At 36.7% G+C, this 14115-nt stretch overlaps 1 protein-coding gene across 1 annotated transcript in view; it reads right to left on the reverse strand.

Moving 5' to 3' along the window:
• Nucleotides 1–14115, reverse strand: part of CSMD3 (CUB and Sushi multiple domains 3) — a 551595-nt gene that overhangs the window by 24191 nt on the left and 513289 nt on the right. Inside the window, exons 55-60 of the mRNA XM_016224286.2 lie at nt 13578–13751; nt 12580–12765; nt 10435–10608; nt 8729–8911; nt 5805–5981; nt 126–305 (exon numbers count right to left, since the gene is read on the reverse strand). Coding sequence (XP_016079772.2) covers nt 126–305; nt 5805–5981; nt 8729–8911; nt 10435–10608; nt 12580–12765; nt 13578–13751 — 1074 coding nt within the window. The remainder of the gene's footprint in view (nt 1–125; nt 306–5804; nt 5982–8728; nt 8912–10434; nt 10609–12579; nt 12766–13577; nt 13752–14115) is intronic.

Consider the following 14115-nt stretch of genomic DNA (forward strand, 5'->3'; position numbering starts at 1 on the left):
TTTTTCAGTTTAAAAAAAATGTGAAACGATACATAAAACACTATGTAAGTTTACTTTAAATTTGCACATTAAAAAAGAAACTATGTGGTGGTGATCACTTGTCCATAATTAAGAAATCCTTCTACCTCTACAGGTTGGCATTACTCCACTCCACGTGCCATTAGTCGTACAAGTCCTGATTCTGGAGCCGTTCAGTTCCATTGTATAGCCTGGCTGGCACATGTACGAAACATTTTGTCCAACCACATAATCATCTCCGTATCTCAGTCCATTGGCAGGTATGCCTGGGTCTCCACAGCTGATTACTGTCCACATCGGATTAGAAAAGCAGATGGTTAATGTGGCACATATTTAACAGAGAACAGTAAGCATGTGGCATACTTAATATATACGTAGGGAGATTAGTTATCGTGTTCACTTTGAATAATAAAACATAAGTATATTTAAACCACATACTAGCAATTCTTGATTATGATCAGGTGTGCTTATTACAGATTCTATACATATGGTTCAGGAATTGTCATTTGGACTTTGAAAAGGCTGGGTTAATACACTACTGTACTGTAGGAAACAGATGGGACAACCTCATTTCCCATGCATGAAGTGATCATGAGGAAGCCATCCTACAGAATCAAGATTTCTAGTATAATATTTACAACTGGTATTCTTATATATGGCCATTGAAGTCTCTAATTTATTAGGCTTGCTGGACTGAGAGAGTATTTTCTGCACAGTGTTTCAACTCAATATTATAATAGTTTTTAATTAAAACAATACGAGGCGCAAAAAGAATAATTTTTACTGAATAAATAAAAGCGTGTATAAACTACCTAGTGTAAATTTACCACATACAGGGTGGGATACACAAATTGTGAGGCTCGGTAGAAAATAGAAATGCTACAGCTAGAGATAGATCATTTTCTCATTTCCACCAACTCATTGCCATCCCAAGTGAAAGAACCACCTGGAAAAAGGGGCAACCTCTGTTCTGGAACCTGCTTGCTTCCCACATTGGGAATGAATGAAGGGCAGAGATATGTGCTACCGACTCTGCACCAAAACTCCAGGAATACACCAAACTCTGACTTGCCCCATGTTTGCACCCAGCCCCCCCAAACGGTGCAGAAGGAAGCTGCAATGGGACCCTCCCTCTGCTGACGATAGGATGGAACAGCTGAGGGGAAAGCATCGGAGGCCCCCAAAGCAGTGGTGGGAATGGGAAGGCCATGCGGGGACAGGGGTACCAGGCGGTGGGGGGCAAAAGGCCTACACCCCATCCTAGGAAGGCAGGGAGGCAGGGAGGCTGACTGTGCATGAGCAGAGGTTCCAAACCCCATCACATGCTCCAGTGTCCCAGGGGACTTCAGTTACAAAACACACATCCAGAGATGATAACATTGAGGATTTTGAGACTGCAATCACAGAGCATTAAACCCTAAGCACAGGACCCTTGAGCATGAGGTTCTATCAACTGCACTTGTCCATAAAGCTGGCTCTGATTACATATATTATCACTTATGATGCCACCCAAAAAGCATCATGAAAAAAAAATAATGCTAATATGACATTTAAGAATAAGGCACATCAGAAATTATATATAAGCGACCAAAGCACTTGCTGTTTTGAGCACATGATTAAAACATGATTTGGGCAATAAATCGGCTAAAAGTATTCTTGCTGCTAAGAGAAAAAGAAAAACGTGGGTTATACTTTTCCTTTTCTGGAGATAAAAAGGCCACTTAGTAGCCTTTTTGCCTTTTGAATCATTTCCTTCATAAAAGGGTATATAATTATACCAGGTGAATCTGGGTTGTATTCCCTCACTTTTATTTTTAAGTAACTCGAACAGAAATTTGGCAGTCTAGAGTTAAAGACTAAAAGTAGATTAAATCATAGAAGACCTTAATAGCACTTCAGTCACATTGTATTTATTAATTTACCATTAAAAATGATGAATCTCAACATTTCTTTCATATTATTCTAATCTGTTGAGTGTAAGAAGTTTTTAGGACCATGAATAATGGCAATTAAATTGAAGAACAATATTCATGTCGCTCCACCTGCTAACTCTCGGAGCCCCGGAGTCGGTTTGCTGAAATCACTCTCAGTGTTCCTATCAGACTCCTAATAAGAATTTTGCAGACAGAATGATTTTTGTTCTTTTATTATTGATGAGGAAAAGATTTTTGAAATTATATAACTGAGTTGGATAGGAAAACCAATCCTGCTTATTTACCAAAAATATGTCATATATATATATTTTTTGCAGTTTCAAAACTTATAATGAAAGTGGGTAGAGCCTTCAATTTATTTCATTTTTATTTTACCTTATGTTATTTTATATTTTTAACCTCGGTTCCAATTAAGACGATGGAAATTAAAGAGAACACCCACAAACTGCTATTTTTTGGGCAGCGCTTTAGGGCTGAATTGGAACCCTGGCAAGGGAGGCGGCTAATGGGGCGCAAAGGCCATGAGCTGAGGCGCGGCCCCCGAAAGGGGACAGAGGGCCTATTGTGAATGGGGCGCGGGCAGCAACAGCTTCGCGGGTTTGTCTGGGGACTTTCTCATGAAGCGCAGGCCCGGCAGAGGGGCCGTTTCCAATAGCAACGAGCTTTGTAAACAGCACCTGCTCCACAAGTCAATTCATTCACCACCGGCTTGTTTTCAACAACAAAAAGAGGCTTTTGGTCTTTTCGAGCAAAACCTTAGAATAGTAGCTCCTTAGAGCTTTACCTTAAAATTCAGGGACACCAGAGCATGACAACGGAGTGCTGGGGTTTAATGCAAGAAAATCTTTTCTAAAGTCACCCAAATCCCAAGGACACAGCACTTACGTACACACATAAGTGTGTGAGCGTGCGCACAAACACACACACACAGCAATAAACTCCCCCAAGACAGATATTTTGTCTCTTTTCTACACTGCTATATTCTCACAGCCTCATTTAATACATCATAAGAGAAAGTAAATACTGTTTAAAGAATAAATCAGTGAATGAGTGTATAAGGAATAATTAAGTAGCTCCTATGCACAAACACCCATGTATTATATAAAGGTTTCAATTGTTTTTTGTCCTGGACTGTGGACTCAGTGGTTAGAGCTTTGGAAAAATATCCTTGGGTGAGAATTAACAAAAAGTAATAAATAAATAAGTAAAACATTTGTTTTTATGGGAGGTATTCTCATTAGCTTCTAGCATGTAATTGATGCCCATTTGGCATCATTTATGAAAACTGAAGCAGATAACTTCTTTGCTAAAAATAAAACATAATTTAGTAATTTTAATCTATGCCACTTCGAAACTTTAACTTCTTAAATGAGCATTATAAATATTCATTTTTAAAGAAATAGGGCCATACTACCCACACTTTCATAACAGAATTCATTTTTTACTCAATATCTAATTGATATTTTTGCGTGTACACATAGATCGCTGTAACATTTTAATGACATAATATCCTCTTACATGTCTGTACATGCAATATAATTCATGAAGCCAAAGCCCTGCGGCCTGGTGTTTGAATGATCCCACTGTTTTCCTATTAGACACAATGTAGCAATATACATACTTGCTCTGTTATGCGGTTGCTTTGCCAGGTTGAAAGCCCAGAATAAAATTCTACTAGAGCAGAGTGAAGTTCCAGAAAGGTGTTCTGAGCTCTCAATTCAACAGTTGGTTTTCGTTTTAGATCTGTTAGGTAGATTTTCTTTACCTTAACTTTGGCACTATGGACATCTGTGGTCAATTAATTCTCGGTTGCGCGAGGCTGCTTCCTGCACTGAAGGTGTTTAGCATTTACCTCTGCCTGCTGGATGCGGATAGCACACTCCACTCACCTGCACTGCGACAGCCCAAAATATCCCCGGGCATTATCAAATGTCCCCCGGGAAGCAAAATAGCCCTGTTTCAGAACCACTGCATTTAGCGATAGCCCTCTCTCCTTAAGGGGATTTAGATGACTTTTTAGCCTCACTTTACCCAGGTTCATGCTGAGATATCCCTCAGCTTTCTCTTGTGTGAGACTATCCCCATCTCCCTGGCCTATCTTCTACCAAAACAACAAAAAACAACCAACAAACAAAAAACTTTGAGAATTCTTGTGTTGGTAACAAAGATCCAGCGAGGACCATTCCTGTCCTGGTCATTTGTAACAAACACCTTAGGTTCATTTGTCACTGGATCTGATAGAGTATGCTGTCCCGGACCCCAACGGCAAGACCTGCCGGGCGCAGGACATTGATCATCTTGGAAGAAGTGCTGGTAGATTAAAAAAAATCCAATAAATAAATGAACATATTTCTTTTTAGACCTGGAAGTCAGTCCTTACTCCACTTGACAAGCCCTGTCCCGACGCAGACTGTGTCTTTTTCCCAAAACACTATGAGCACTGAGGGCTCCAGGCACTGGAGGTGGCTCTGCCCGTCAGAGGCACATGGTAAGGATCCTGTGCTTTTTATTCCCTGAGGGCTTTCTGTGCTGCCAAACAAGGCAAAACAAAACCAGAAAACAAAAAACAATCACAACAAAACTCTGTATTGTGGAATAAGTATTTACCTGTGCTTCGTTTTTAAATCTTTTCTTTCAGTATGAACATCACAGAAAAGAACTTAAATAAATTTTCTAATTAGAGCACTGTTATGAGTTTCCTGGTATTACGGCAAAGATCCTTCCTTCCTTTCCAGGTTGGTTTAGTTCTGTGAATATTTCTTAACATATTTAATTCCTCTGTCAAAGTGTGTGTGATGTTTGGATGCATGACTTTGATCTCATGACACATGCTTTTATATATATATATGTTTTTATTGACTTTAGAGAGAGAGAGGAAGGGAGAGGGAGAGACACATTGATCAGCTGCCTCCCACACGCCCTCTACTGGGGATCGAACCTGCAGCCCAGGCGTGTGCCCTGACTGGGAATCAAACCCACAACCTTCCTGTGTACGGGACAATGCGCCAACCAACTGAGCCACACCAGCCAGAGTCAAATTGGCCTACTTTTATGGAGGACCCCACAGAAAAGCATACGTAACCTGTCCAAATTGCAATACACAAGGCACCCCTTTTGTCTCCCCAGGCTCTTTCCCTGTGGAGGCTTAACAACTTCTCATGACTCCTAGGATCTCTAAACATACCCTCAAGAGCCCTTCTTTTTAAAAATTCCATGATTTACATGATGTCTATAAAGTTCTTTTAAATAAGTATTAGCAACCATGGTTTTCCAATGGTTATAGTATTATAGGTTAAATAAAGTTTATTTTATTCAATATATAAGAATTAATTTATATGTAGAAATTTAAAATAAGTTGAAAAAATTTCCTTAAGTGAATAATTTTATTATAATACAGGCTTTCTAAAATACCATCTATTTTTTTTTTTTAACATATTAAGAGGGCAAATCAGCTACCGGGACTTCCTATGATAGTGCAAGAACTCCTTAATAATCAGTATGCTTTTTAAAAAACCAAGTCAGTTATTGATATGTGTTAGATTGGCAAAATAAAATTGCCTTCTTTGTATTAAACTTGATTACAGCTGATAATTCATCTCTATTCTTAAAATACTGTTAAATTTCATTTAACTGCACAGGTTTTCTGTGATCCCTCTTTCCCCTGCCAACTGATTCTTAAAGTCACTAGTATAAACTCTAACCACATAACACTATCATCTTTTCATCTAAAACACAATACAAATATTCAAAACCTTGCATGGTTTGATTAACTACAACGTACACATATGCGGGAATATACTCAAATATTTTCACATAACTAGTGGTGTTTAAAACTCTTGAGAAGAAACGTACTTGTACAGTTAGGCAAAGTCCCAGACCAGGTGCCATTGGCCGTGCACTGTCGAACCGAAGGTCCAGACAAGATGTAGCCCTCCATGCAGGAGTAAACTATCGAACTAGAAAATGTTGTGCCATCAATCCGAAAGACTTTTCCATTGGCTGTTGTTCCTGGGTTACCACACTGTACAGCTATAAAAAAAATAGTTAAGAGTATTTATAAAATAGTGTAATTAGAAATCCTCTCACAAAAAGTTAATGACTGAATTTTTGTTTTAAATTACCCAAAGGAGCTATAATGTCCTCTGAAATAAACATTCCATTATCTTTCACAATGGTTGAAATATTCAAGATGAATTTGTATTGATTTTATTAGTTTAATTACTGGAATACAAAGCGTATAATAGTAATTTTTAAAAAAGTTTTTGTTAGCAGTGATGGTAAAAAAACTATAAAAAGTAAAGTAATTACTCAAGAGTATTGCCTTTGGGAACCACAAAATCTTTCAAGGAACAATTGAAACAAGAGTCTCTGCCTAAAAAACAACCAATGTAAAATGGAAAAATATGAAACAATGAGATGCAACAGAGATTTATTATAATAATACTTCTAAGAGGACAGATATAAAATAAACAATTTAAATATTTTAAGTATCCGTGAACATTTTTATTTACTTAAGTATATAACTGCTCTGCATTAAAACTTTATAATCTCTATTTCTGGATGAAGGCATACAAAAACAAATTCTGGAAATGATTTTCATTAAGTTTTCAACATGTCATAAACAGGAATCACAAACACAATGCCTTCTATGATTACCCTCTACACTGTTTGACTATTTGCCATCAATATCATAGTAAATTTTTAAATATCTTCAAAGCAAGCCGATGTCAAATGTATTACTAAACTTTGTTGTAACACAAGAATTTAAAGCTACCTTTATGAATATAAAGTGTAACTATAGTTTCAGAAAGTACCAGCTATATCATTTGCTGCATCTTATATATTTAATTCTGCCTCTCCTTCCTTTCCAGTGGTGCTGCATGTTTCTGTGTGTGTGTGTGTGTGTGTGTGTGTGTGTGTGTGTGTGTGTGTGTAGACAGGAGACTTACACATTTTAAACAATTAAAACATGATCAAACTCTAGGTAATATTTTTAGGAGAACCTATGATATATTAAAAATGTTTTACTTCTATTGTCCAGAGTAATGATTCTCTCCTATATTCATTAGCACCTGCCTAAAATAATCTGTTCATATTTATTTATGTGTCATGATCCACAGTCTTGAAAGAATCCGAGAAGGATTTGAAAAGTATTATCGGGTTTTACAACATCAGGTGATTTGCATTTTGAAATAGGGACCCCAGGCTCGGTCCATTTTACTTGCACAATAAAAATTAAGAACTCCACTGAGGGTAGTTTACAATACGGACAAATCGCGCTGTCACTTCTGTCCTCTTGTCTCTAATTCCTCCACACTTAGTACACGGGTTTTTCTTACCCAGAGGATTACTTGAATTAAACACAAGTGAAATTAACGTTAAATGACAAGAGGCAAGTGCGTCACCCATCGTGAGTCAGGGCCGAGAGCTCGGTGGACACACTGGAGAGAAGCTGCGGACTTTGCCTCTGTAATGCGGACACTTGGGGGAAGAGGGGCTTTTCGGTGCCTGTGAGCACAGCCCGCTTGTGTTTGGTGTTAGCTGACAAGGCCACTCTCCTAGCGAGAGTCATTTCGCAGCTGTCAGCCGGCCTACCCTAACGTAAAGGACACGGGACATTCATTGATAACTCCCTATGGCAGCCACCACCTTTCCAGGAGTTTTAGCCTCACAACAGATGCTATTAGCCGATAGTAACATCAACACCATTTCCTGGCTGGGAGCTGACGCACGGAGAACAAGCTGCTTGTCCAAGGCCCCCAGCTAGTCAGCGGCACATCTCCACCTAGAGCAAGTTCCTCGGGAGATTCCAACAGCAAGGCTGAGAGCTCTGGGTCCCACGCAGGCTGGGAAATGGCTTAAACAAAATAGGTTTCTGTCGATTGATTTGTGTGTGTGTGCGTGTGTGTCTGACACATTATAGAAAGAGTATTTCATGTTTGCCTTATATATTTTTAGAGGTAATATATATTTTTAAATTATGGTACCATTTTTTTTTCTTTCTATCAAGGTGACTTCTCTTAAAAGATAAAAATAAATGATGAAGAGATTAAAGATCTTCTATAAGTACACCAAGAAATAAGTTGATAAAATATTTATACATCTATGTATACATAAATATGAATATATATTCATTTTGATGTTTATTTCAGGCACTGTGCAAAGCCAAGAGTACACAATAGTGAAATATTACCAATTTTAAAAGTAGAGCTACACTATGCATGCTGTTTTATAATCTTAGTCTCCTTACTTAAATAACAATTAGGGCATCTTTCTTTTATAAAGTTCAGTAACTGGATACTTTCCCATTATATTCTAGTTACAAACAATGTAATCTCTAAATAAAAATCTCGTTAACAGTTAGGCATCTTTCTGTGTCTTTCCATTTCTACAAACCTAAAAACTAAAACAGGTCTCCAGGTAATGTTGATGTAAGAACAACCTACTTTTTTCCCTGACAGTGTCTACAATGGAGCACTGCGATAAAGGGGGGAAAAAATAAACCTTTTTTACAAATATGTTTAACTTTCCAATCCAGATGTTTGCTAAGATGTGAACAATGTTTGTATATAAATGACCCATGAGAGATATTTCTTTATAATTATTACCTATCATATATAGGATGCTGTCAGTAAAACTGGAATACTACTGCTTTTGTTCCATGGTTGGGGGTAAAAAGGATGGGTAAGGGCAATTTCACTAGTACTAACAAATTGAACTTGGGTACACATTAAATTCCAGCAATTTCAATATATTTAATTTCTGCTCGAGATTACCTTTGCATTCTGGCTGCCTTCCAGTCCAACTGCCGTTGGCTAAACATCTTCTTTCTTCTGAGCCATGAAGGATATAACCAGTATCACAAGCAAAATGTACAGAACTTTGGGTTCTGAAATTGCTCTCCTGTCTAGAACCATGACCGGGGGTACCTGGATCCCCACATGTTCCAGTAGCATCACCTGTAATTCAGTGCAGTACAAGTTAATTTCCTTCAAGAAGCATTTACTAGGCTCATGATTTTGTCCAACGTTCTTATAGTCGTGGGTTTTGTGCATTTGTTTGTAGCGTGGTAAGTTGACTGGGTAAAATCAGAATTCAGGTGTCCCATCTGAGTCCAGTCATAAGAAAAAGCGTAAATTGAAAAGAAAGTGGTCGCTGGATGTGGTGTTATTTTCCTTATCAGTGATACCTGAACCTATTAAATAGGTTAATGTCATTTTGTTAGTATTTTGAGAACTTGGTGGATAATCAGGTTATTGGAAAATTTATAACTCACAGTACTATGTATGACAATGGGTTTACAAAACTAAAATTTTAAAAAATGGTTTTGGTGGTTTGCCTGTTCCCTTCTCTGAATTTTCTAATTACTGACAATCTCTTCGTTGTTCGATCAATTCAGTAGCAGTTTCCAAATACACTGGGGTGTATGTGTGTACATTTATGACTTTATGTATAATTACTCATCTGATAGTTTTAAATGTTTATAGATTAAATTTGAGGGCCCATAAAATTACTTCATAAGGATTAACCACTAGTTACAAGCAGATTCTGAAATAAGTAACCATTTAACGTTTACCCGTAAATGCAAAACAATGTAAAAAAAAACCTCCTAATAAGTGTTCGCCATGCTCTGCACAGATATAAAATAACACAAAGATAATGAAAAATATATAAATAAAAACACAGGCAGAAAAATAAGCACTGCTATCTGGTTAATGGGTGAAACAAAAAGAATAAATAGTATCAGATATAGAGACATTACAGATCTAAAACTTAACTGACATTTTGAATAAAAGCGTTAAAGAGCTCAAAAAAATTTATTAAACATACTGCAAACAAATTATGTATTAAAAATAGCCTTAATATTCACTTATCCTAAGATATTAATAATAGAGCACTGAGGGGCTATAGAAACTCCCAAGTTATATGCTGCCTATTAATAAAAAAGAAAGGAAAGAGAAATATCTTTCATAAAACTTGGATTAATTTAATTTAAAAATTTAAGCCTTTACTTTAAAGTATGCTATTAAGCAATGAATTGTTTTGAAAGTTTAATGGACATAAATTCTAACAGAAAATCACTGAAATAACAACGCCTTCTGGGGAAAATTTTATTTGGAATCTGCTAAAATAGAATAGCTACATAAACTTCAGTAGTTCACCACTTTAATGAACACAATAAGCACTTTATGCAAAGCAGAATTCTAGAACCACTCCATTCTTTGCATTAGCCACAACACAATTCAAAATATGTATCTGTAATTTACCATCTACAAGATTAGTATCAATTTATGCTCTCAATTTATGCTACCTTAAGAAGTATTCCAATAAATGTATAAATAATGTTACAGCTTCTCTCAGATTTTTACAAAACAAATGTATTATTTTATCACTTGTGTACATATTTCTAATAATAATAATAATAATAATAATGCTAATAATGGAATTTCCAACACACACTGTCGGATTTTCCAGGTGGTACCTGAGCAGTGAGGTTGCGACCCGCTCCAGTGGCCATTCAACTGGCAGGTCCTGGACGAATGGCCCAGCAGGGTGCGCCTTCCTGTGCAGGAATAGTGAACAGTGGACCCAAAGGTGTACTTCTCACCGGACAGGACTGCGTTAGGAGGGACGCCGGGGTGTCCACAGTCAACCACTACAATACATAATTATTGAATATAACATTTTTTTATATCTCCTATCGAACAACGTGCACCAACTCTCTACAAAATAAACCAAAAGCAAATGATCTGTTCAAATATGTACAGTCTCCAGAAATCAAACATCTACGTGAAACCTGACTTTTTAAAAAATAAAATGGAAGTTGCAGTATTAGGAGCAATTCTCTTGTGCCACTCACGCTGAGCATGAGTTTAAGGGGGACACTGTAAGCGAGTGTAAGTGACTGAGTCTGCATGGATGGGAGTGGTGAGTGCGTGTTCATATGCATATGTGCACGGGTTTGAAGGACATACGTTTCTATGTAAGGAAGTGTAAGTTAGGGAGAAGAGTGCATGTGGGCTGGCTAACTAAGGGCGCAGGATGCCAGTAGGATTCAAAGTGGACCCACACAGCAATTAAAAGGGAAGAACTTTGGGGGTGAAAGTCAAGGAGTAAAAGTGAGTCTGTGACACAATTTAATATGCAGTTTAGAATAATTCCATCCCAGTCATTAATAAATCAATTATGCTTTACAAAGAAAATACTCAGTGGCTTGTTACCCAAGGCACTGCTGAGCACAGCAGAAGCAGATGTCAATACGCTGCAGAATTTTCTTTATAACCTAGAGGTAGTTTGGGAACTTACTGTGAGCCCCCTTTTAAATGTAACTTGAGAAAAGTGTTGAACAGGCCTGGCTGGTGTGGCTCAGTGGTTAGGCCATCAGGGTCCCAGATTCTAGGCCACTTACCTGGGTTGCAAGTTAGATCCTCGGCCCCAGTTGGGGCCTGTGTGGGAGGCAACCGATTGACGTGTCTCTCTCACATCTATGTTTCTCTATCTCTCTTCCTCCCCCTCCCTCCCTCCCTTTCACTCTCTCTAAAGGAAAAAATATCCTCAGGTGAGGATTAACAAAAATATTGAATGCAATAAGACTCTAGAGTATTAAACAGCACACAAGGGACATAAATGTAATAAACCCCTTGAGAATTTAGCACACTACCAGGGAGTGCTGTATGAAAGAAAGGCAAAAGAGTATATGAGAGCACAAAAATCTGAAGATCACGTTTACAGGTCCTACAAAATATTTTATCTTTAATGTTATAGCCATATAAGGCCAAGTAACTAAATCAGTCAAACTATTAGGCCAGTCAGTGTACAATAAGAAAGTCAAATACACTTTAAGCAAAGGATCAATAATTGACTTAATTATTTGCATCGAATCTGAAATTGAGTAGACATTGCATAAAATTTTGCTTATTCATCAGTGCATGAATGATATCATGGAATTTTCAAAATATCCCACCCCATGAATGTGAAGAAAGGGCCTCTAAATAAAACATCATCATAAAATAATTTTATAATTCAAAATTTAAGCATAACCCAAAATTACTCACACAGTGACTTCTTGACACACTACACCTTCAATCTACAAAGGTTCTCTTCTTACCATGTCCAAGATTCACCAACTCTTTGAGGAATGTAGCTATATTTGAGATCAACTGATTGGATTCCTGAATTCATGTTCACTTCCTTATGTCCGCACATAATTTTCATTTATTTCTGTTAAACTATTTTCTCACTACACATAACGATATGCATATCTGCTATAATTTATCTTATTTATATTCTACAGTTCCAACATAACATTTAACAAAATACTCACTAAATGTTCATTGAGGTGAAAGATGATGTATGTTATCTGCTCTATCAAAGTTCAAAGTCAAAGACTGATAGAAAGATTGTGAGCACATTAATATTAATAAGAATAACATCTGGGCATTGAATTGGCACAATATAGGGAAGTGTAGTTTCAAAACAATGAAACAATAACATCAAAAAGAAAATTAAAATAACAATCAAAACCAAAATCCTTCTGATATATAGCTCTAGATGTTTTATAAGACAATAAATATCCATGTTGCTTACATGGCCTCTTCTCAAGGAATAATTCACATTATCTACTTACTGATACATTCTGGTAAAGGTTTGTCCCACTGTCCAGTTGGCTGGCATATCAAAACTGAAGATCCAAATAAAAAATACCCAGGATTGCAGTCATAGAACACAACGGTCCCATAGGTGAAATTCCCATGTTCTATTTTACTTTCTCTTTTGGAATTGGCTGGAATTCCAGGATCAGAACAGTTCACCACTAAACAAATGAAAAAATTTAAAAGGGTAACCCACATAGATTTCTATAAGAAATTCAGAAATTTAGTTTCAAAGGTAAACTTAATCAAGCAAATTAAAGATTACAGAAATAAAATTAACATGTTGACTGTATAAGCTAATGAAATAAAATGTGTGGTTAAAATATAGAATATTTCTGTAAGATATAGAAAAAAACTTATTTTTGCTTTTTTTTTTTAACAATAGCAACTCTATAAGCATTATGCTGAGTACAGATTTTTAAAATACCTTTTAAACATAGTTGAACCATCAAAATATGTAAAGATTATAATGATTTGGTTGTATTTTATCAGACAATGTGAAGTATACCATACTTCTTTGCAAAATGGAAAAACACAAACAAAAAATTCTCTTTAATCTATTTCTATATAGAAAACAATAAATTAACCCCCAGTATGGGTATCATTATAATTCAGGCCTCAAACATTTTCCAAAAATATGGAAAAAAATAAATGCCAAAGGCAAATTCTATTAATTATGGAGTAAATTGGAGATAAAACAATCTTAATGACTTTTTATATGCAGTCATAAAATAGGTACAAGATGATAAAGTTAAGCAATTGGAGAAAGCTGCCAGTTTTAAATTAAAAAATGAGTTAAAAAGTGAGAAAGGTGGGAAGCATTGCTAATGAGATGACATCAACACTAAATTTTTTTGTTTTATTAGCTGGAAACTTTCCACGGCTCTGTCCCAGCTGCTTCAAATGTTATCGCCTACATTTGCCCAGACGCCTTATTACCATGCTCTAAGCTGGGTCAGAGTTTGGCTCTTACCTTTGCACACGGGTGGAGGATGGCTCCACTGCCTGTTGGCCTGACACTGTGCCTTTGTTGGCCCTTGCATGAGATACCCGATATTGCAAGAGAACGTCACCACATCATTAAAGTTGAATCCGTTTCCACTTGTTCTGCCATAAATTGGGCTACCAGGGTGACCACAGCTGACAGCTAATAGCAATAAGTGGGGGCAGGGGAAGCACAAAACAATATCTGGTTATCAGTAATCACATGACAAGTACTCTTAATCATTTCCAGCAACGTAAAAAGAAGAGAACTTTTATGTGAAAATATACCTAAAGTACTTTTACTAATGTAAAGGAGCAATTTAGAATGCCAAAATAATCCACTGTAAGAGGAATATTATATTAACAAGTAGACTGTTATTTATTATTGTGATACCTTTATGTAAGTGGTGCACAGATGTTTATAGTTTCACAGTACCTTTTTATTCTCTCTATTTTTTTTAGGGAAGAATACTGAAATTTAAAAATCTGGGACTGCCTGAAGTTCATGTCAGTAGTTAGGAGCAGAA

The sequence above is a fragment of the Miniopterus natalensis genome, chromosome 16 (assembly GCF_054644295.1).
Source record: "Miniopterus natalensis isolate mMinNat1 chromosome 16, mMinNat1.hap1, whole genome shotgun sequence".
Taxonomy (NCBI): Eukaryota; Metazoa; Chordata; class Mammalia; order Chiroptera; family Miniopteridae; genus Miniopterus; species Miniopterus natalensis.